Source organism: Rutilus rutilus (genome assembly GCF_951802725.1).
Source record: "Rutilus rutilus genome assembly, chromosome: 24".
Classification (NCBI taxonomy): Eukaryota; Metazoa; Chordata; class Actinopteri; order Cypriniformes; family Leuciscidae; genus Rutilus; species Rutilus rutilus.
Window position 1 is genome coordinate 28972246 of NC_140228.1, and position 24679 is coordinate 28996924.

The 24679-nt window shown below is 41.4% G+C and overlaps 1 protein-coding gene across 1 annotated transcript; it reads left to right on the forward strand.

Moving 5' to 3' along the window:
• The first annotated feature begins 552 nt into the window (after nucleotides 1–552).
• On the forward strand, nucleotides 553–23877 carry cdk13 (cyclin dependent kinase 13). The gene is made up of 15 exons (XM_084398784.1): nucleotides 553–2265; nucleotides 6588–6760; nucleotides 7702–8068; nucleotides 10238–10411; nucleotides 10487–10626; nucleotides 12121–12291; nucleotides 13570–13759; nucleotides 15473–15529; nucleotides 15614–15715; nucleotides 16627–16704; nucleotides 17247–17363; nucleotides 18423–18554; nucleotides 20095–20294; nucleotides 21289–21771; nucleotides 22607–23877. The coding sequence occupies exons 1-15, from the start codon at nucleotides 1283–1285 to the stop codon at nucleotides 23032–23034; spliced, it is 3795 nt and encodes a 1264-aa protein (XP_084254910.1). The 5' UTR covers nucleotides 553–1282; the 3' UTR covers nucleotides 23035–23877.
• Nucleotides 23878–24679: the final 802 nt, after the last annotated feature.

The window sequence follows — 24679 nt, forward strand, 5'->3', positions numbered from 1 at the left end:
GGCTATACTTTAATTCAATTCATGTTTATTTGTATAGCGCTTTTCACAATACACATCATTTGAGTCCACATTACAATTTATAGTGATCTGTTATCAGAGGAAACTGTCTAAGTTATGTATTTCAGAAATGTACACAAAATCACAGCTAAAAATGTATTAATTTAAACAATGTAATACTGCAGAAACATTTAGTTAGTATAGTATAGTAAGTAGACGATAGTTATCAATGTTTTGTCAAGCATTTATTCAGCAAATGTAAGTAAGCATTTACTCTTATGCACCAGCAGGTCATTCTACAGATACAAACACACGCCAAGAGATTGATTCATTGATATAAAAGAACAACTATACACGTAAGCAACGAGATCAATCACCAGCAACTGGTTTATTATTTTAAACCCAAATTATAACAGGTTCATTTCTCTACTCTTCTCGGATTTAAAAAGTCTCACGTGTCCAAAAGAAGGCTCGCGATCAGTGTCGCCCTCTGCTGTCATCGGCACGTGTTTGCAAGATTCAGGAGTTAATAAGAGCAAAATCCACTCTGACTGAAGGCCTCGGAGAGCAAAGGCCTCGTAGCGCGCGTGATTCGCTACTTTTGTTTTTTTTTACATTGAATGAGCACAGCTTAATTTAGCCCCATCACCATCTGATTTATTTAGTATTTTCATTTGAATTCTATTTAGGTAAAAATTATACACAAGCGCAGCTCTTTTAGACTGAACCGAATTTCTGCTTTTCTCCATTGTGCTGAATCTGCCGAACTGAACTCCGCGCTGGTCTAGCATGCGGGCTACTTCCTTGTTAGTGAGTCGGTGTGAGAGGGCGACAAGAAGTTTCAACCCCGCATAAGTATGTGTGGATTTAGCTGACATTTTTTTGTGGGATATTTCCCTTCCTAAATCTCACCAGGCGCAAAAAACAACCCGTTTTTAACACATCCCTCGGAGGACACCGCTATCCGAGCCATGGAGGTTGATTTAAAGGCTGTTGTGTGGCTGATTTGCTAAGTTAGCACAGGCTGCTAACACAAGCTTTTCATCACACGCGCGGAACTGGATTATAACTCGAGCCTTTTATTGACACATTCGAGGCTTTTCAAGGATTTATCCGATTGTTGTACATCGGGATGGTTAGATGCGATGGATTCGCTGTGATCTGGATGGGAACGGTCACTGTGTGAACACACAGATGCTAGCTGTGCTAACTAGCGCTTAAAGTGGGTTTCAAATGTTTTGCTTTGTTTGTACTGAAACACGAGTGGATAAAAGTGGGATATTAAATGCCTAACCCGGAGATCGTTCCCCGCGAGGGCCGAGGGAGAAGCCCGCCGCCACAAAGGACTCCGCGAGAGGCGAGACGGAGCAAGAGCCACCGAGAGAAGCACCGGGAGAAGGGCCGGTCCTCGTCGTCGTCCTCCAGGAGAAAGAAACACAAGCACGCCCGGGAGAAGCAGCAACAGTCGTGGCAGCAGCAAGAGGTGGTTTACGATGGCGATGTGCGGACTTTAGTGGAATACGACGACGTGAGCTCGCAATCCGAGCGTTTCTCCGGGAGCCCGTCGCCCAGAACCGACACACTCTCCGTGGAGCGATTGAGCGAAGCCGAGCTTCAGGACTCAAGCTACGGAGGGGCTTCCACACCGGGAAGGAGAGAGCAAAACTCATCATCACGGAGGAGAGATGGAACCGGTGCATCGGCGGGGAAAGCCCGGCAAGAGAAGGAAGTGAAGAGGAACCGATCCAACCGGGAGCAAGACGTGAAAAACCACGACAGCAACGGTAGGAAGCCTTCAGCCGCGTCCCAAGCGGATAAAAAGGACTCAAAGCGACATAAAAGCAAGTCCAAATCCGAGAAGGACCCTCCATCTGCGTACAGGGAACCGCCACAAGCTTACCGGGACGAGCGGGAGGAGCTCCGGGCCTACCGGAGGAGCAGTCCGAGCTTCAAAGCAGCCGACAGTCCCTACGCGACCTCTTATTCCTATGGATATCAGTCCCCGAACACAAACTACCCGTTCATTTCCCGGAGGAGCCCGAGGAGGGTGTCTCCCAGCTCGAACTACTACGGTCGGGAGTCTGAGCTGTACGGTGCCTATAACGTCTCGAAGTCCCCGAGCTCGTACTCGAGTAAGAGGAAGCGCTCGCCGTCCAGCCCGTACTGGCGCCGGTCCCCGAGCTACGGGCCCTACGAGCAGGGCGAGGCCCCCGGCACGCGCTCCAGGAGCCCCTACAGGAAGTCCATGAGCCCCAGCCCGGACGCCAGGTAAGAGCGAGACCCACGATCTGTGCTGGGAGTAACAGAGTGCAAGTAACTGGAGTTATGTAATCAGATTACTTTTTCAAGTAACTAGTAAAGTAACGCATTACGTTTAAAATTTACTACAACATATCTGGGTTACTTTTTCAAATAAGTAACGCAAGGTATTTTGTTTTCTCATTTATTGACTGACAGCTCTCCTGCCCCCATGTTGAGACAAATGAGAGAGTGTGTGTGTGTAAAACTTGATAGTTATTGTAGTTCTAGACTAAATGTGAGCGTGCATTTACTCATCTCACTTGCACAAAAAAAGATTCAATATTTTTCAAAATGAATAAAATCAGTGAAATGCAGAATCAGAATAACTAGTAACTAATTTATGCATTTAATCTGACTTTATTGCCGGTTTGTACTTGCTTCTGACCTTCGATGTTTCAGGTAAACCATAAGCAAAAATGATAAATTGTTTTTTGTTTTTATTGGTAAAGTAAGTGAGCTTTCTCCTCCTGCATCTGTTCTTCCGTTATCCAGAATAACAGCGGCTGAAGGGTTGGTTTGAGCCTCTACTGTACATGCACAAAAATATAACTTTTTTTGTTATAAAAACAAGCCCAGCCTAGGTGAAAAAAAAGTAACCCAAAAGTAACATAGCGCATAACTAAGTAACGTAATTAATTAGTTACTTTTTAAGGGAGTAACGCAATATTGTAATGCATTACTTTATAAAGTAACTTTCCCCAACACTGCGTACGATTATTGGGGATTTTTATAACCTCGTGTACGAAGAGAGCGTGATTGTATGTTTTACGAGGGTTCGTAACTACACCTGATTTGTAAATGCTCTATGATTGGTTATTACTGGGATGAGCGTGACAAGAACACGCGATGTTCGATTCGTAAACGAGTTGTTCTTTTGAGTCGGTCCAAACAATCGAATCGGGTTGAATCGAAACTCTTGAGAGTGATGAGTCGAAGTGAATTGTATAGAAGATGGTTTCCGCCACTAAATAAAAAATTACTGCAAATTATTATTATTATTTTTATTTTTTATTTTTTTTTATCTCACAATTCTGACATTTTCTTAGAGTCACAAGTTTACTTCAGAACTGTGAGATATAAACACACAATTGTAAGAAAATGTTGTGGGCTGACATCTTGAGAATCTCAACTTATAACTCAGAACTGTGAGTTTAAACCTTAATTCTGAGAAAATAAGTCAAAATTAATATTATTTTTATTCTGTGGCAGAAACAAGCTTCCATAAATTCAAATATTTGACTGCTAGGGTGAAAAGATTATTATAAAAGAAAAATGATACAAACCAAAACATGGAGATACACTGGTCGCTTAGCTTTATGAATGTTTTATCGAAACCCAACACATACGAAACGAAAAGAATATTTTTGTAATAAATAGCCGAGCATTTTCTACAATGTTATACGTTTTATAATATGGTGCGCTCATGTCCTTCTGGGAAATTGTAATTGTGACATCAGCTGCGTTATGCAAGTTTTTATAACCGCAAATAAAGAAAATAAATGTATAAAGATTGTAATCTTGAAAAATTTAATATTCTATCATAATACTATTGTATTTTGTACTTGCAGCTCAGCTAGGTTTATTATATATATGTATTTGTTAAAGTGTCATTCATGATTTTGAACAAATTTAGCGTCAATAATTGAAACCGAATCGATTACGAGTGATCTTGTACAGCTTGTGCAAGTTGCATTTCTTTGTTTGTTTTCTAGGACATCTATCTAATGCTGATCAAATGAGTGTTGACAAATATACCATAATTTGTGCCACTAATAAATTAAAATGAACGAAACACAACTTGCACTGTTTAACATATCTACTGTTTTTACAGTAGTGCGCTAATATAACTGTAGTACGGGTGTTACTCTGGAGAAGCTACAGGTATCCTGCTCCATTTATATGCAGGAATATATGAACTTTTAATGTGTTAAAAGCAATTGCACTGTGGGAATTGGAACTGTGTGAGAGACATAATTGTGTTTTTAATTGATGCTTTTCTCAAATGCCTTGTTTTTATTAGTAACTCTTTACTGAGAGGCCTGAGCATAACTCTAGTCCACAAGTCTGTCCAACTTTTCATTTAAATTCATACTCGTGTAAATAAATTGAATTTGATATAAGAATCATCTGAAATGGGAAAAGCGCAGTTAACGGAAGTGTGTGTCGGATTGTGCTGTTTCACGTGTGTGTTGTTGAAGACTATACAAACAGTTCTTTGTTTCTACTTTTGTAGTTCTTGTTAGCGCAGAAGTGAAGAAGACATTTTGGTTTGATTTGTTTGACCTTGAAACAGCCTTAACACCCACTGTTGACTCTTTCCACATTCTATCAAGACTGAGTCTGACACACACACACACACACACACACACACACACTGGAGGTTGAAGCCTCAGACTTTGCTACGTATAGCATCTGCTTTCTACCCGATGTGTGTGTAATAACACTAACCCGGGTCTCACACACGAGTCTTCAGAGAGTCCCAGCCTAAAGCGCATGTTCTTGCAGTGAAAAAGATCTTTAAATATATCAGTGCATTGTTTTTTTTCTAAGGCATGTTTATAAAAGCTACTTAAATGTTCTGATGGATCTAATCTTGGCTTTATCTAAGCCCTGTCTGTGAAACCAGGCCTGCGTTTATAAAGGACTCAGTCAGATGTTATTTTAGGCATAATGCTGTAATATAAACCAGATAGCCTAACTATAATCTCGTATTGAGAAGCAAATGAAGTGCCATGACTGCGTTTTTATTGGCTGATTCAGTCATAATGTGGCTTCCTCCGCCTCGCTGTCAGACGATTAGACGACCACACGGGAGAGACGGCGTTTTAAACTCAAGGGTCAGTCTAACAGCCGTCTCCCAATTGGCCGCTTTTGTTAATGGTAAATTGTTTCAGCATAAAAAGCTGTTTTTTTTTCTTTTTCTTTTATTTATTATTTTTAATAAAGGCCACAGGAAGTTTATGGTTCCTTTTGGAAATGCCCCTTTGGTGATTAAACACGTCTAAGTTTTAGGTTTTGCATTCAGTTCCATCTTTCCTTAAAGCAATTAAAGTGTCTTAGAATGCTTAAATGCAACTTGCGTTGTGAAACGGTTAAAAGCCTTAAGTGGTTAGTTTCAAAACAAGTACAGGAAACCAACGTTTATCTGATCTATGTATTTAAATATTGCTTTGATCACGAGAAAACGTCAGATCAATGCTAATGTTTTCCATGTTGAGTGGTGGTGGGAGTGCTGGGGGGGGGGGGGGGGGGGGGTACTGATGATTTTAGCTGAATAATGATCCATCGCTTAATCGCTGTGAACGAGGCTTAAATCATCATTGTAGAGACTTTGTGCGTCTTGAATGGTTAAGACACACGAACCAGTGATGTCTAACCTGATGCAATACTTTTCAATATAGGTGTATTTGAGTGTGATGAATAAAAAGCACATCATTGTCACACATTTGCCTCTTTAAATTTTGAATGTAAAAACCAAGCGAACATCATAAGTTGACCTTTTAAATGTAAAAGTTCATGACCCCTATGAATGAAACCCAAGAGGTTTCAGTTGCTCTATTGAAAGTTCCCAGAACTGAAAAGATTAAAAAAATGTCATAGGCATCATACAATTAATCCATATTATGAATCAAGCATTTTAATCTAAGTCTTGTGAAGCAATAAGATTGTTTTACAGATTTAAAGGGATAGTTCACACAAAAAAGAAAATTAGCTCAGCCTGAAGTCATCCTAGGTGTACATGACTTTCTTCTTTCAGACGAATACAATCAGAGTTATATTAAAAAATGTCCCGGCTCTTACAAGCTTTATAAAGCCCAAAACAAGTGTATCCATCCGTGATGAGAGTAATCCACACGACTCCATGGGGTTAATAAAGGCCTTCAGAGGCGAGTGATGCGTTTGTGTAAGAAAAATATACATATTTATAACTTTACGTCAGTCGTGAACCGTAAGCTTTGATGTCGATGCGTTCGTGTCTGCCGAAGCTAGTTATTTTAGTCGATAAAGTTTTAAATATGGATATTTTTCTTACACGAATGCATCGATTCACTTCAGAAGGCCTTTATTAACCCCCGCAGAGCCGTTTCAAGCACTTTTATCACGGATTGATGGACTTCCAAAAACATAAACCCATTGACTCCCATTATAGAGCTTGCAAGAGCCGGGACATTTTTTTAATGTAACTCTGATTGTGTTCGTCTGAAAGAAGAGTGTCTCATCCACCTAGGATGGCTTCAGGCTGAGTAAATCATGGGCATTTAACTCACTCTGCTGTTGCTCTCTCTCAGGCGTACGGGAAAGTCCCGCAGCAGGAGCCCGTACCCGTCGACCCGTCACTCTCGGTCCCGCAGTCGTCACCGCCACTCTCGGTCCCGGAGCCGGCCCTCCAGCCTCTCTCCCAGCACACTGACCCTGAAGAGCAGCCTGGCCGCCGAGCTCAGCAAGCAGAAGAAGGTGAAAGGTAAGAGACTCACAGGAATTACTTCATTGGGGAAACTGAGAGATGAAACCATTGCTGATGACCTGGGTCTGTGGTGGAGGTGTGAGCTTGACGTGGTGGAGTCAAAAGTACCGACTTCGGTACCAAGTCGATACTGAAATTTAAAAAATGTGACGCTTTGAGCGGAATCATAAACACCTCTGATTGGCCATTGTGTTCACGAGCTCATCGGATATGTCTGTGATTGGCTACAATGATCAGTGCACGGGATAGTTTGAAAGTGTTTTGAAAGCAGGGCCGACGCCTGCCTTCAAACGCTTGTGTGTGTGTGTGTAAGCGCTCGCTGAAGAGGATATTTACAACATGTTTTTGAAGCGCTGATCATTGTAGTCAATCACAGACATATCCGATGAGCTTGTGAACACAACGGCCAATCAGAGGTGTTTATGATTCCGCTCAAAGCCTCACATTTGTAAAATTTCAGTATGATTCCGCTCAAAGCCTCACATTTGTAAAATTTCAGTATCGACCTGGTACCGGAGTCGGTACTTTTGACAACACTAGTTTGACGTAATTAAACTCGAGGTTCTGTGGGGTCGGACTGGATCGAGTCCATTCCCAGAGCTTCCGAACTTTGTTTGGATTGATGTGGCAGTGAACCCGAGGTTACCTCGTGAGTCCTAGAGTTCCTCCTGTCAGATTTTAGGGGAAAATCGTAGACGTCAAATAGATTTCTTAGGCGTGCAGAAAGAACACCACAGACACAGTGTAATCTCCATGGGAAAATCTATCTAAATCTTATCTCTGTATCTTTTTACTCTTTTAATTCCTTTTATAACATTATTAGTTTTCCTTGCTTTTATTTTGTGATTATTTTAATTCCTTTCTGCTTAAAGCTCTTTGAATTGCCCTAGTGTATGACATGTGCTGTATAAATAAACTTGCCTGAACTCGCCCTAAAGCCGCTGAAGCCGCTCGCGTCAAGACCTCCAGCAACGCCTCGACCCCGACCAAAGGCTCGTCGTCCTCCAGCGCTCCTCCGCCCAACCCGGCGTCCAACCACACACTCAAGAAGACCCGGCCGCCCTCTCCTCCGCCGGTGTGTGAGAAAGGCCCCAGAACCCCCGTGTCCAGCCAGCCTCAGTCTCCTGTGGACCGACCCAAGAGGAGCGCAGACGCCTCGCTGCCCGCCAGAGACACCAAAGGGAAGGAGGACAAGAAGAAGGGAGGAGCGGTCCTGCAGGTGAAAGAGAAGGAGCGAGAGAAAGCGGCGGTAGCCTCTCTTCCACCGGCTCCCAACAACCTGGATCATGTGGACGGAAGCGACAGGTTTGTTTTCTAAAGTCATCTGTGATCAAATCAGAAATCGATAAAGAGTACGTCTGAATATTTCACTCACAGAGCTGTAAAGAGTGCCTGAAACAATACTTGAGTATTGAGTAAAAGTACAGAGACCGTACCGTGAAAATGACTCCATTACAAGTCACCAATTCCAAAAAGTCTTAAGCCCTATTGGGATGGTGTTGCGTCCCAAGATGATTTAATTTTGTCTAAGGACATTAAGGGAGTAACATTTATTTTGTCACTGAATATCTTTAGAAAGTACAATACAAACAATAATAATAATCGTCTGATAATAATGGTAATAATAATGTGGGTAATAATAATAATAAAGCAGAGTATGAATATTGATTTATTCATATTCCCAGCCCATAAACACAATGGGAAAATAAACTTTAAATTATTCCAAATATAAGTAGTCAAACAAAGATAAAGAAAAATACAATGAAATTCACCAAATAAAAATGAAGAGCACGAGTGTTGCCCAAATTAAAGAACTAAATAAAACAAAACACCTCTAATTATAACCATGAAATCTAACCTAGCTAAATCAAAGAAAAATCTAAAAGAAACCTCTTCTGCGTGCTTACCTCCGCTAACTAACAAACAAACATTACAACTCAAGGCAACACTCCCGAAACTAATGAACTAATACATAACATACAATGACACGATGCATGTCACGTGACATTCTAGCTTGCTCTTCGTCAATGAACACGAGGACACAAAGTCAAAACCGATCAATAAACTAAACACAACATTTAAAGAACTAACTAAAGAATCAAATTAACAGCAGATGAGGGACACAGGTCTAACATGGGCTACATAATAAACCTCTACGAGGCGCGCGCGCACGTACAGCCAAAGCCCTCCTTGAAGACAGCTGGCGTCGCCTCCAGCTTCCGGCGGAGCGTCACGGAGACGGACGAATCCCAACGGACTGACAGGATCTGAAGCCAATCAGAATCTGATAACAAGACACAGATTATAAATACACAAACATAATCGTAACAGATGGGATTAACTTTACCAGGGTAGATGGAGTAATGTCGTTTTACCACAGGACTCTCTGTGGTCATTAAAAATCCCATGGCATTTCTCGTAAAGAGTAGGGGTGTAACCCCGGTGTCCTGGCCACATTCCACACATTGGCCCTTACCAATCATGGCCTCCTAATAATCCCCTTTACATTGAATTGGCTCTATCACTCTCTCTCCTCTCTCCACCTATAGCTGGTGTGTGGTGAGCGCACTGGCGCCGTTGTACTGTGGCTGCCGTCGCATCATCCAAGTGGATGCTACACACTGGTGGTGGTTGAGGAGAGACCCCTGATATGATTGTAAAGCGCTTTGGGTGTACACTAGTACATATGAAAGCGCTATATAAATGCCTCATTCTATTCTATTCTAATATTACGTAAAAGTCCTGCAGAAAGCGATGCATAAGGATGTAGTGTAACGACGCCCAGCTCCAGGAATGCACTAATATTTTGTTGGTAGTGCCAGTTTATAACAATTATTAGTTAACACTAAGTTGTCAACACTTCGGAAAAAAATGAATAAAAATGCTGGATAAATTGGCTTTCTACCCGGACTTTTACGTGCTCACTGAAGTGACGTCGACATGCGCGGTAGCGGTTATTTAAATAAACTCCTCCTCCTCCCAGTACTCCTGATGTACTTACAAACTTTCCAATGCCTGGTTTTATGAGTACAGAACCTATTTGTACTACTGTAGAAGTTTGGCATCATTAGTGGGGTAATTTACCAGATACATCATAGGATCCATTAGCGCCTGCACTAAACCATCCGGCTGATGTCTCTAAATAAGCTCTAACTTTAATAATGTTCGACCGAGGGATAAAAGGCTTCTGGGGGGAGTTCGGCTCGAGGTCATGCTGTAAAGGACCCTAGGCTGATTTACTCCGAACCATCCCTTTAATTGCCTGGTTAACTTTCACTTAGGAGCAAAAATCTGCCTTTAAACTTGGGAGAAATATAGATTTGACATCTATCGCTGATAATTATCGATATCGACTGATATGAACATTTTATCGTGATGTTTTCGGCCAGAATCGCCCAGCCCCAGCGCTGTTGTTGTTGTATTGTGCATTGCTTTTGATAGTTTCTCTGATGGCTTCCTTTTCTTCGATGTCAGTAGCCTGAAAGACTCCTCAGCAACCACAGGGAAAAAAAACTACAAACCAGAAAGGAAAGCGCGTGCGCTCCTCTCAGACCTGCCTCTTCCTCCGGAGCTCCCGGGCATCATTCCCGGCTCCCCGCACAGCCCGCCGGATGAGAAGAAGATGCCCATCCCGCGCAAGAGACCAAAGTATGTGCCAAACAATCTCTTCTCACATTCTCTCTTTAGCAAATGCAAAAATCTCCTTCTCTGGTTGCATCGCAGAATTTGTGGTCCACGCTTTGGCGAGATCAAGGAGACCGAGATCGACTGGGGAAAGCGCTGTGTTGACAAGTTTGAAATCATTGGGATCACTGGAGAAGGTACTTATGGGCAGGTGTACAAAGCCAAGGACAAAGACACTGGTAAGGATGCTCTCAAACGTCTGCATGGTGCATCGAAATTAAATAGATATTGCGATATGGCTTAGTGCGATCTTCATCAAAATTTATTTAAATAAATATAAATGCTGCAGGATTTTGCACACCTGACGGGCTGCACGCATGCAAATGAACACAGTGCCGAGCGTCACTCTGAAACTGGCAGTGCATATTTTTGTTTTCATGGCAACCCATAAAAATTTAATTATGATGGGTTACTTTTGGGCACGCGAATATTAGTATTGATATTAGTATATTCAATTAATATTAACTGACACACAAATATTATTGTAATTTTACAGTAAAATAAAATTCATTTCATTACTTGTTTATTTTACAGTGCAATAGTGTTATTACCAAATATTTTTTAATTTGTTTATTTATCATAAAATCATAATTATTATTTTTGTACATATTGAATTGGTCAAAAATCGTGGAAATACATCTACTTTGAAACAATTTTAAGTCTTAGATTCAGTTTGATCAAATTTAAAGCCATACAAAGTCTTGAATATTATAAAAAGTCTTAATTATAATTTAAGAGGTCTTAAATTTGGGGACTGAAAAACAGGAATCATGAAATGGCATAAGTTTCAATAGCATTTTCTTTTCATCTTACTTCTGTATAATGCCTAATAAAGTCGTGTTTATTAGCGCAGTGCTGCTTTAGATGTAACCAGGGTAACCACCATATTTCTGCCGATCTATTAAAAAAAAAAAAAAAAAAATTATATATATATATATATATATATATATATATATATATATATATATATATATATATAATAATTTATCATTTTGACTCCCTTTTCATATAAAGTTTAAAGTCTGAAATGTGAGGTTTACCATTTTATAAAACAGTTTTTGTTGAACTGTATAGTGGTTTTACAGTCATTTTATGGTTTAGACATTGCATATGGTATTAATTTTATTTGTGCATGTCTTAAACAAATGCCTTATAAAACTGAAGTTTAGAAGTAGAAAGACTGTATGATATAGTACAAGAAAATTGTAGTTATTTTTTTGTATATTCAAATAATTGAATAATTTTATTCACAACTTTGAACAATATTATTACAGTGAAGCTTTTCCTAAATTGTTCAGCCCTAAAGGGATTTTGCCATTTAATAAAACGGCAAGCAACACGTTCCTTCAGAGGAAAAATAATTTTTCAGGACCAACTCCACAAAACCAACCCATCACTCTTGAATAATTCATTATGTACTAGTATAGCTATTTAAGTCATCTGGTGAAAACTCCTGCATTTTCTTTTATTATATCACAGTATATATATATATTGCAGAAAATATCGCGATGTCAGTGTTTTCCAGTGTTGTGCAGCCCTAGTCAAAACATGCCATGGAAACAGAGCTGTAGTCTTCGCTCTCTGTGCTCAAGTTCACTGTGACCTTAAGAGATGTGTATGCTAACGCCATTAATCACGTCATGTGGCTAACCCATCCCTCTGGTGTTGCTCAGCGGAGTTGGTGGCCCTGAAGAAGGTGCGCCTGGACAACGAGAAGGAGGGTTTCCCCATCACAGCCATCCGGGAGATCAAGATCCTGCGGCAGCTCAACCACAAGAGCATCATCAACATGAAGGAGATCGTCACCGACAAAGAGGACGCCTTAGACTTCAAGAACGACAAAGGTATGGCGCTGGAATTAACCCGTCTCTGATCGCTGGCTCTCAGAGGTTCTCCTCTTACTGTTGCCGTAATCAGGGTTTCAAACTAACCTTTTTACTCACGGCCAATTTGGCGACTGAATAGGGCTGATATTGAAGAAAAATGCGATAACTCATTAAATAATGCGATACGATAATGCTTAAAGTGTGTAAAGTACACTTAAATATATTTTAAATGATATAACCTGCATGCGTGTTTCACATTGTTTTTGTGACAATAACACATCCCTAAACTTCTGACAGTGAACATCAGTGTTTTACTGTCGCATAAGGAGTGTTATTTTAACATCACGGGGGTTCAGGGGTTCATGTTATCCTACATCAGGGTTATTTAACAACACAAACTGAATAATCAAATGAAAAAATAAAACACTGCTTAGTTTTCACTGTATGAATTAAATACATGCTGATTCTTATTAAAGCTACAAAAGTTATTCAGCCGAGAGCAGCGAGAGATTTTCTCTTTGTCTTTTCTTCATGACCACAGTTATTGCAAGCCGTTGCGATATGCATATCACGATATATACATTTGCAATATTTTGATCATTTCTATCTATATTGTGCAGCCCAACTACTAAATTAAGTTACCGGCCATTCAGGTCGTCTACTGGCCAAAAAGAAGGGAAGTAAACATATATTATACAAATAAATATATATTATAACATTTTTATTTCATATATTGTTTTCTTATTCAAAAATAAATATATATATATATATATATATATATATATATATATATATATATGAAGAGTTCAGATGCAAAAGCCTCTAAATGCCATCTGAAAATTTCTTCTAGAATGATCATTTTTATCAAGCTCTTATATTTAAGTTCAGTAATTTCACTTAAATGACAATTAATAGGTAATTTTCATTGCCATTTAAGCGAAATTAAATATACAAGCTTGATAAAAAATATCATTCTATAAGAAAATTTCAGATGGCATTTAGAGGCTTTTGCATCTGAACTCTTCATATATATAAATACATATATATCGGTGTTATTTGTGTTAAATTGTGTTATATTTGTTAAAAATGCTCTGAATTCAGAGGGTGTGGAGTGAAAAGAAGTGTGTGTGGGATTTGATGAATAATTACACACTTGAGGGTGACAAATGGAAACTATTTCTCATTAACAAACAACAATGTTCTCTTTCAAAGAGGTTCATCCATATAATAATATATATATATATTGGGTGTGAATTTCAAACCCTGTGTTGTAATGAGTGTGTGTTCGTCTCACAGGGGCGTTTTACCTGGTGTTCGAGTACATGGACCACGACCTGATGGGTCTCCTGGAGTCGGGCCTCGTGCACTTCAACGAGAGCCACATCAAGTCTTTCATGAGGCAGCTTCTGGAAGGACTGGATTACTGCCACAAGAAGAACTTCCTGCACCGGGACATCAAGTGCTCCAACATCCTGCTCAACAACAAGTCAGTGCAGAAGAGACTCACAGTGGTTCAGACACCCTCACATGGGAATGAGGACATTAGTCCAAATCATTGGCTACGTTTACATGGACACCTTTCGGTTAAATCGGAATGAAATCAATACGATTGATGAATCCGAACACTGTTTTTTACATGAACGATAAATAAAGTAATCGGGTTGATGTGCGCGTTTATGTCACAAGTTTTCAATCTGATCAAGTTTCCAATCACATGTTCTCTCGATCGGATTACAAAAGGAATAAACCACCCCTTTCAATCCGATCGAAATCTCATTCGGATCGAGCTCAGTCGGATCGATAAGGCGTTTACATGAAGGTTGTTTAGTCCGACTGAGCCGTCAATCCGATTATAAGTGTCCATGTAAACGCAGCTATTGTCAAGTCACCTGCATTTCTATAGCTGTTTCAAAGCAGCTTTAACATGATAATAGGATATTACAGTAACAGAGATTGCTTGGCTTTACAGCAGCTCTAGAATAAGGTTATTGTCCAGCTAAAGTTAGTTTCGAGTTATTCACTTCCGTTGCAAAGATCATTAGGTATTACCTTAGGGACCGCTAACACATCGCGCTCTTTAAGATCACTAAATTCAAGGCTTTTGGTCATACCTAGGATATCCAGAACCACCAAAGGAGGGAGAGCATTTTCACATTTAGCCCCAAAACTCTGGAATAGCCTTCCTGATAGTGTTCGTTGCTCAGACTCGCTCTCCCAGTTTAAAACTAGATTAAAGTCGCATCTCTTCAGCCAGGCATTCATATAATATTTTTAATCTTACAGTTCAAATTACAATCCGGCCTCTAGTTCATAAACGCCAGAGGAGAACTGGCCCCCGACTGAGCCTGGGTTCTCCCAAGGTTTTTTTTTTCTCCATTGGGTCACCTGATGGAGTTTTAGGACACCATTAGGTCACTTGATGGAGTTTTTTGGTTCCTTGCCACTGTTGCCTTTGGCTTGCTCAGTTGGGGATATTTAATTTGATTTTATCAATCAATAAATTCCACTAGAAACAAACCTTGTTGTATTATTTTAATTTAATACTGTGAAGCTGCTTTGATACAATCTGTATTGTGAAAAGCGCTATACAAATATACTTGACTTGACTTGACTTAACACGACACCGTCTAACTGAAGACAGGAAACGTCATGCGTTCTGGACGTTCATTCGCATGATAACAGTGTTTGGCGGCTCGAGAACGCAAACTTTGAAATAGATTCCAAGGTGCAAGTTTTGAAATTTTTGAAAACATAATCATCTCAATGTAAACTTCAAAAACATGAATATGTGAAAACAGAACCAAATTTTCATTTTATCTTCATATTATATCTAATATGACGTCTGATTGATGCCGTCAGGGTCTGAGAGCATTTCACAACAATTTCAGCTTAAACCAGTTTTCCAAACAAACTTTGACCTTTTTCAAGCGAACCAAAGTCAACATGCAAAGGACATTATGACCCAGAAGAGTAAATGAGCCACTTTATATATAGGTTTATTTAGGGATGCACGATATATCTGTATCAGCCACCATATGATCAGGTTTAATGTTATCGTTATCGGCCCGATAAGGACTCAGATATAGGATCAACACCCTCAGATATGAATTGTCACCCTCAGACAAGTCATTGTGAACAAACTTTCACTGTAACTTCATATCATATCATCTGATTAGTGTGCGTTTGTGCCGTCCTGCAGGGGTCAGATCAAGCTGGCAGATTTCGGATTGGCTCGCCTGTATAACTCTGAGGAGAGGTACGTATGGCCCGGACCTGATTCAGCATGCAGTTCTGAGCTGTGTAAACTGAGCTGACTCTGACTGGTTTTGTCGTTCTCCAGTCGACCCTACACCAATAAGGTGATCACTCTGTGGTACCGCCCCCCCGAGCTGCTGCTGGGAGAAGAGCGCTATACGCCCGCCATCGACGTGTGGAGCTGCGGGTGAGGCCTCACTTCAAACATGCCATGCTAGCAATTTGGGCTGCATTATATATTTATTTATATATATCTATATCTATATCTATATCTTCTTAAAGTAAATAGCAGTTGAGTATAATAGTTTGGGCTCTGTTAGGCTTGCTACGGTAGTCGGTGTTACACAGTGTTCAGTCGCAACACCGGTTTCATCACTTTCCCACCGCGGCAAATTAAAAATGTATATTTAACGCAATTAACACAGTATCCGTTTTTTTTCTACCAATAAGCCGATATTCAGAATCATATCTGTCGATACCGATAGCCGGTTAATATCTGCTGATGGCCGATATTCCTAATATCTGTCAATACAATAACAGATTATTCAGAATTATATCTGCCGATTCTAATTGCCGATTAATATCTGCCAATTGATATCCATCGATATGATAGCCGATAATTCAGAATGATATCCGCAGATTCTGATAGCTGATTAATATCTACCTATAGCCGATTATTCAGAATCTACATATATTTGTATTTGACACTACAGGAACCCTCTCATTTGGCATATTACTATAATATTAGAGGTTACAATTAATAACCAAGGCCAAACTATTATATTCAACTGCTATTTATTTTAAGATATAATAATTACATTCAAACATAAGCTGAAATGTCTATTTATATCTCAGTTGCACATAAGGTAGTTTTCATAATGATGAAATTTCATGACCAATATATTCAAACGTTCATATATAATTAAGTCAAGCTCCTCTCTAGTGTTTTTTTAATTTTTTATAGCTAACTAATAAACTGTAGAACAGAAAAACGTAAATTTCCCAATTCAGATGTCCCCCCCCCCCAATATCTTGCAGCCCTACTGTTAATCTTATAATCACAACAAATTTTCACCTTCAACCTTTCATGTCACACAGGTGCATTCTGGGAGAGCTTTTCACAAAGAAGCCCATCTTTCAGGCCAATCAGGAGCTAGCACAGCTAGAGCTCATAAGGTAACAACAGACAACATGTAAAAAACATCCCTGTTTGGTTTAGTGTGGTCAGACTTCGGTACCAAGTCGGCACTGAAATTTAAAAAAAAATTACGCTTTGAGCGGAATTATAAACACCTCTGATTGGCCGTTGTGTTCACGAGCTCATCGGATATGTCTGTGATTGGCTACAATGATCAGCGCACGTAAGTGTTTGAAAGCAGGAGCGTTTCAAACGCTCGCGTGTGTGTGTGTGTGTGTGTGTGTGTGTGTGTGTGTGTGTGTGTGTGTGTGTGTAAGCGCTCGCTGAAGAGCGTCATTGATTGATATTTACAACATGTTTTTGAAGCGCTGATCATTGTAGCCAATCACAGACATATCCGATGAGCTCGTGAACACAACGGCCAATCAGAGCTGTTTATAATTCCGCTCAAAGCTTCACGTTTTTAAAGTTTCAGTATCAACTTGGTACCGAAGTCAGTACTTTTGACAACACTAGTTTTGTTGGAGATCAGACTAAACGGGTTGAGATTCGCTGATATTTATACCTGTGTCCAATCCAGTCGTATCTGTGGAAGCCCATGCCCTGCCGTGTGGCCAGACGTGATCAAGCTGCCCTACTTCAACACCATGAAACCAAAGAAACAGTACCGGCGAAGGCTAAGGGAAGAGTTCGCCTTGTGAGTAATCAGAAATTAAACCAGTTCAGTCTGTTAGCTCAGGACTACAATGAGTGAAGGGTTATAGCATGTACAGTCAAACCACAAATGATTCAGACACCAGATATCATTTTTGATATGTGTTTACTAGTGTGTGTGATCAGGACACTATAGTTCATTTCTGTAAGTGAGGAGAGCAAAATAAAGTAAACCGTGACATATTATATCCAATAATTCTTCATACAGCGACTACCAGTAACATTTATACAAATTTGGGACCAACAATTATTGGGACACTTTGAGCTGATCATGTTTTGCTGAAGTGTGTGTTGTCTTTAATTGCTAATGCTCTTTTTACACACAGACTGAACACAATGAAGCATTGCTTGGTGATTGGTTGAGCTAAACTGGTATTATCTAATTGTGTAGTTAAATTTAACAGCTGACAGATATTCAACATAATTCATGTGTGAGACAGTCTAACAGAAGGACGGACAAAACCAGTCAAATATCAACTGAGTTCTGCTCATATTTTATCACCATTTTCTAAACGATAGCGAATAAACTGAGATGATGTGAGACGTGTCTGAATACATGTTTGTTTGACTGTAAATGGATATGCGTTTGCTTTATTTGACTCTTATGATGTTTTCAAGAACTCGTGTGATTTCTGGTCAGAAGAAAATGGAAAAATCTCTTTCCATTTGCTGATAAAGACAGGACGCCTTTTAGTGCTAATGCTATCAAATGAGTATTGGTGTAATCGATGCGTTATCTGCTTTATCACTCTCATACTGAGAATCAGAGGAAAAGGAACTGTCACACGAGCCTGTCGCCTCGTAAACCAGCTAAATTAGTATTTTGTGGCACGCTTTACAGCTTTTCTTGTAATTGATGAACTTCCTATTTGCAATGCATAAATTCCCGGTAGCAATAACGCCATTATGGGGCTTTAATGTGCGCATAATTCAAGAAAATGATTATTGCGACATAATTTGAAGGCAGCATTAGACATGTAGAGGAAAATGCCAGTAAACCTCAGTGATCTCTTTGCAGTGACTGTTGGTTTGAATGTTTCAGTATTCCTCTGATGGCCCTGGATCTGTTCGACCACATGTTAGCGTTGGACCCGAGCAAACGCTGCACTGCAGAACAAGCTCTCAACAGCGACTTCCTCAAAGATGTGGATCCGGCCAAGATGCCTCCGCCTGAGTATGAGGGCTTTTCTTTTGTTTTTGCTTTTTATTCTGTAGTTTTTTTTTTTGTTTGTTTTTTCAGCTATGCTTTTAAAAAGCGGTCGACCAATCACGACAGACTGAGCCATCTGACCAATCAGAGCAGAGTAGACCAATCACGACAGACTGAGCCGTCTGACCAATCAGACCAATCACAACAGACTGAGCCGTCTGACCAATCAGAGTAGAGTAGACCAATCACAACAGACTGAGCCGTCTGACCAATCAGACCAATCACAACAGACTGAGCCGTCTGACCAATCAGAGCAGAGTAGACCAATCACAACAGACTGAGCCGTCTGACCAATCAGAGCAGAGTAGACCAATCACAACAGACTGAGCCGTCTGACCAATCAGAGTAGACCAATCACAACAGACTGAGCCGTCTGACCAATCAGAGTAGACCAATCACAACAGACTGAGCCATCTGACCAATCAGAGCAGAGTAGACCAATCACAACAGACTGAGCCGTCTGACCAATCAGACCAATCACAACAGACTGAGCCGTCTGACCAATCAGAGTAGACCAATCACAACAGACTGAGCCGTCTGACCAATCAGAGTAGACCAATCACAACAGACTGAGCCGTCTGACCAATCAGAGTAGACCAATCACAAGAGACTGAGCCGTCTGACCAATCAGACCAATCACAACAGACTGAGCCGTCTGACCAATCAGAGTAGAGTAGACCAATCACAACAGACTGAGCCGTCTGACCAATCAGACCAATCACAACAGACTGAGCCGTCTGACCAATCAGACCAATCACAACAGACTGAGCCGTCTGACCAATCAGAGTAGACCAATCACAACAGACTGAGCCGTCTGACCAATCAGAGCAGAGTAGACCAATCACAACAGACTGAGCCGTCTGACCAATCAGAGCAGAGTAGACCAATCACAACAGACTGAGCCGTCTGACCAATCAGAGTAGACCAATCACAACAGACTGAGCCGTCTGACCAATCAGAGTAGACCAATCACAACAGACTGAGCCATCTGACCAATCAGAGCAGAGTAGACCAATCACAACAGACTGAGCCGTCTGACCAATCAGAGCAGATGAGGCACTCAGAGAGGCGGGGCTTAGAGAGACCGTTTCAGACACTGTGAGAAAAGAGCAATGGATGATATGAGAAAATGAAAGTGTTTTTGACCTTGGATGCTTGTAAAACTATTGTAGGAGAAAAAAGAAAATTAGGAAGGTTTAAAACGGCAGAATAGGCGCACATTGATGAGTGTGCTGAGAGCGTTCTATGCTTTAGCTATTAGTTCTTCAGTAACTGTTCTAAGTAACATTTTTAAACAACTCTTTAATAAATAAACTAAACCTACACTATATAATTCTCTTGTTAAATATGTCCTTGATATTTCTTTGTGAAATTACCTCAATTGTGTCTTTATTTCACTCATAATGTCGAATAATGGTTTGGAAAATGTGTAAATTTGATTTAGCCTCGGCTTCATTTATCACACAATACTTCACGTCTTCTTCTCTGCTTCTTCTCTGTCTAGTCTCCCTCTCTGGCAGGATTGTCATGAGCTGTGGAGTAAGAAGCGGCGGCGGCAGAAGCAGATGCCGGAGGATCTGACGGCTCCTAAAGCTCCCCGTAAGGAGCTCGGGCTGGACGACAGCCGCAGTAACACTCCTCAGGGCTTCCCTGCCGCTGGAGGACTCAAAGGCCCGAACGCCGCCAACACTGCAGCCCTGCTGGGTGAGACCTCGGCTCACACGCTCTACAAACCGTGCCTCAGATTAACCCGGTGCACACTGGGCCATTTAGTATCGTCCTTAGACTGTACGAACATGATCATCGCTGTAAAGCCATGTCACATCTCCGTCATCATTGTCACACTGTAAGATCTCAGTTGTCATTAATGTTAGACTGTACGAGTCGAGACGTGCATAAATCGGACTCACCGCCAGAAATTTGTTGGAGGTCAAATTTGGTCATTATCGCAACGGTCATTAATCAGCTGTCGGTGAACATGTCAAACTAACGATCAAAGACTTCAGATTTTAGCCTATGATCAGAGGATTCTTTTAGGATTTGCTAAATTTGTCTCAGACGGTCAAATCGCACAGTGTGCACCGGCTTTAGCAGTGTCCCGAATGACATACCATACACTGTGTACACAGCCGTATAGCATATGAAAGGTTATTTCAAAGGTGGGCGGGGCTTGATTGTGTCTATGAGGAATTGATTGGATGGTTGTGGTTTGCTATTGGCTGATCTGATGTGAGTGACAGGTTAAAGCCCCGCCCTCGTTATCAGAGGAGAGAAGAGATGCTGCAAGAGGAACTTATTCTGGTTCAGCATTACCAGGAACACGAGTTTAACACAATAATGATGATGTGCACCGATAAATCATTTAGAATAAACACTGCAATATTCCATTTTAAAAAGTCAGTTTTGATTTCATGGTGTCTTTAAAGCTGTGGCTGTTCAGTGCTTGCAGAGTCCAACATATTTACAGATCACTTTTTCTTGTTTCCAATGACATCCCAGCCCAAGCAATGAGTAACAAAATAAGAGTCTAGAGTTGTCAAAAGTACCGACTTCTGGTATCGTCACGCTTTTAAAATTTCAGTTCCGACTTGGTACCGAAATCAGTACTTTTGACAACACTATAGGAGTCTCATTTAGTACTTTACTTAGAGCCCTTAATTTACAAGTTATTCAATCATCCCTGCTCTTTTTCTCCTAGACCCCAAAGCCCCCAACTCCCAACTGACCCAAGAACAGCTGGCTGTGCTCCTGAACCTCTTCCAGTCCAAAAGCGGCCCGGTGGGATCGGCCCAGTTCGCCCAGACCGTGGGATCGAAGATGAACCCGGAGACGCTGCAGCAGCTGACGAAGGCTTTACCCGCTGGACCGCCGGAGTCTGAAAGACCCCCAGAACCCCCCCCGCCCCCCGCCGCCTCCAAACCCCCCCCGCCGCCTCCGTCAGGGGCCCGCACCCCCCCGATGCCCAAACCCCCGTCTCCGCCGGCGCCGGTGAAGCCGGACGGAGAGGCTTCGGCCTCCGCCACGCAGACCGCGGTCACCATGCTCCTCGCACAGCTGCTGAAGGTCCAGCAGGGGGCGCCGGGGGACATCATGGGCTTCGAGAGCGCAGAGGGAGTCCTGTCAAACACAGCAGGCGTACCTGAGGTCAAGCCTCCACCTGAGCCCAGCCCCGTATCTCCAGGTAACCTCATCATCATCTCATCACACACACACACACTACAACCTGTGTCCGATATCACACACTCCTCCTTTTGAGTTATTCCATGTGTAATATGTGCTTGAAATGTTCAAAAAGTACTGAGATCATTCACCAGGTTTTAAATTGAAAACCAACCAGTGGATCTCTGAGCTGCTGCTGTGAGTGAGTGGAGGCGGGGCTCATTTGCATATTCATAGAACCGTGTATACTAAATGAGGCAAGGGTGTCGAGTTACATTCAAGATATTTTTAAAATGTGACGCTTTGAGCGGGATCATAAACGCCTCTGATTGGCCGTTGTGTTCATGAGCTCATCGGATATGTCTGTGATTGGCTACACTGATCAGCGCACGGGATCGTTTGAAAGCACAAGCAGGACCGATCCGCTGATGGACTCTTGCTTTCAACGCTCGCTTGTGTGTGTGTGTGTGTGTAAGCGCTCGCTGAAGAGCATCACTGATGGATATTTACAACATGTTTTTGAAGCGCTGATCATTGTAGCCAATCACAGACATATCCGATGAGCTCGTGAACACAACGGCCAATCAGAGGTGTTTATGATTCCGCTCAAAGCTTCACGTTTTCTAAATTTTAGATTGAAGTCCTTGAAAACCAAAAAAGTAGTGCTCGAAAGTCCTGGAGTTTCATGTTACAGTATCTGAACTACGAACCCTGACTGACTGAAGCTGGACTGTGACGCTATTTTCCTCTGGAAACAACATTATTGTCCTGTTATCTCTGTAAAACTGCTTTGAAACATCTGTACTGTAAAAAGCTCTATATAAATGAAGCTGATTAATGCCTGCTGTTCCCTGCAGTGTCTGAAGGGGGCGTCTCGTCCTCCCGGCCTCAGGAGCCGCTCTCCATCCTCCCGCCGGACCAGCGCCCGCCAGAACCTCCAGAACCGCCTCCCTGCGCAGACCTGGACTACCGGCAGGCCCCCGAGCCCCAGCCGGGCCCCCCCGACGCCCCCCGCCCCGCGGACTTCAGCCGGCCCCCGCCTCCGTTCCCTCACGCCAGCTACCTCGGTCACATGATGCCCCCCCGCCCTCCCCTCGGCCCCGACCCCGGGGTGTTCAGCGGAGACAAGGACCATCGCTTCGAGTACAATCACCACGTGGTCGGCCCCGGGCCCCCGGCTCCACCGGGCCAAGCCTGGACTTCCCCGTCCCAGTCCGGGACGCTTCCGCTCGGGTTCGTTCCTCACGTGAACGCGTCGCTCCGGGGAAGAGGACTCCCTTTTTAAAAACCGGGATTAATGAACCTAGCGATGGACACGCGTCTAAGACTCTAAAAGACGGCCCTCAAAACCAGCACTAAATGCTCTCAGAACGTGACATTTCTGAGTAATTCGGGGGTTCCACAACTGGAGGGACGAACTGTTTGGGATGGGATGGGAATTTTTTTGCATTTCCCACTCGTACCGTTTCATAGAGCTGTTTTTGTTTTCCCCTCCGATTGATTTTTTTTTTGTAATCTATTCTCTACTGCTGTCTTTTAAATTAAAAAATGTACCTTTTTTTTTTTTTTTGTGCATTTACCGTGCCGGGGTAAGTGTTTTTATGACCTGTACCTTAGCGTCTCCTTTAATTACGTGAGGACAGACTAGTATTACAACGTTTTGCACTACTGAATAAAAGTAGGTGGGAACGAGTGGCGTAATGTGCTGTATCTGCACATGTAAATGACCAGTAATGTAATTCAATTTCTTTCTTTTTTTTTTTCTTAAGTCAGTTTTTTGTTTTCCTTCCTAACGATTCAACGATTATGAGCTCTGTCGCAAGGTTAAAATCACTGGAGGGCCTTAGAAAGACTCCAGAATGACTGGTAGCACTTGTGTGTGTGATTTGGCCTCGATTGAACTGGTGTATCTACTGAACGAGTGAACGGATCAAAGCTGTGTTTTTCACCGGTTCCCCACCAGCTCTTGTCTATAGCCATTGTAAAATTGAAAGTTAAAGAGACATTTAAATGATTTTCAAGGAGATTAGCAACGATGTCTTTTTTTTTTTTTTTTTGTATGAAGATGTTTTTCCCCCCTTTGGCAAATGTTTATTAAAGAAATGCCAACGATGTAATATGTTCTGGTATTTTTAATTGTTTGTGTACTTTTTGCACATCATGCACAGATGTGCACATGCATCAGAAACATCAGCAATGACTTATCCCCAAAAAAACATGAATGTGACAATAGTTAATGGAAGGATACTGTAAATTTAGTTGTCAATTCACTGAATTTGAACACAATTGAAGCATATTATATATGAAATGGTTTTGATTGCATATATAGATGAGCTCACTGTGATTACTTCCTGTTTATTGTTTATAGAACGATTATAACGTGACCACATTATATATTGTGTATATATTATATTGTAATGCCTCGTTTAGCCAACAGGGGGCGGCAGAAACAAAGTTCCACGACTAGCGTTTAAATATTGACAGGTCAGTTCCGATATATCTAAATAATTATTATTTTCATTCTTCACTTTGAACTTGTTTTATTCGATTTTCTATTGAATATGATTCGGTTATACGTGTATTTATAGTTAATGGAAGGATACTGTAAATTTAGTTTTCCTATGCTTGTTGGTAAAATTAACATGAACACATTTGAGACATTAAATCTTATACAGTAAATCTTATACATGAAATGGGTTTGATTTTGCTAAATATAGGTAATGAGCTTGCTATATTTTTATCAAGTTGTACTGGTCAAAATATTAATGTAAATACTTCCTGTTTATTGTCTACTGTTCATAGAACGATTATAATGTGGTCTTTTAATGCCTCTTTTAGCCAGCAGGGGGCGGCAGAAACAAAGTTCCACGCCTAGCGTTTAAATATTGACAGGTCAGCTCCGATATGTCTAAATCATTCTTATTTTCATT

Excerpts from the sequence above, each read along its gene's own strand:
- cdk13 (XM_084398784.1), top strand. The coding sequence starts at position 1,283 with ATGCCTAACCCGGAGATCGTTCCCCGCGAGGGCCGAGGGAGAAGCCCG. Across the intron at positions 8,069-10,237 it reads CATGTGGACGGAAGCGACAG|TAGCCTGAAAGACTCCTCAG; the intron begins GTTTGTTTTCTA and ends CTTCGATGTCAG. Across the intron at positions 17,364-18,422 it reads CTAAGGGAAGAGTTCGCCTT|TATTCCTCTGATGGCCCTGG; the intron begins GTGAGTAATCAG and ends TGAATGTTTCAG.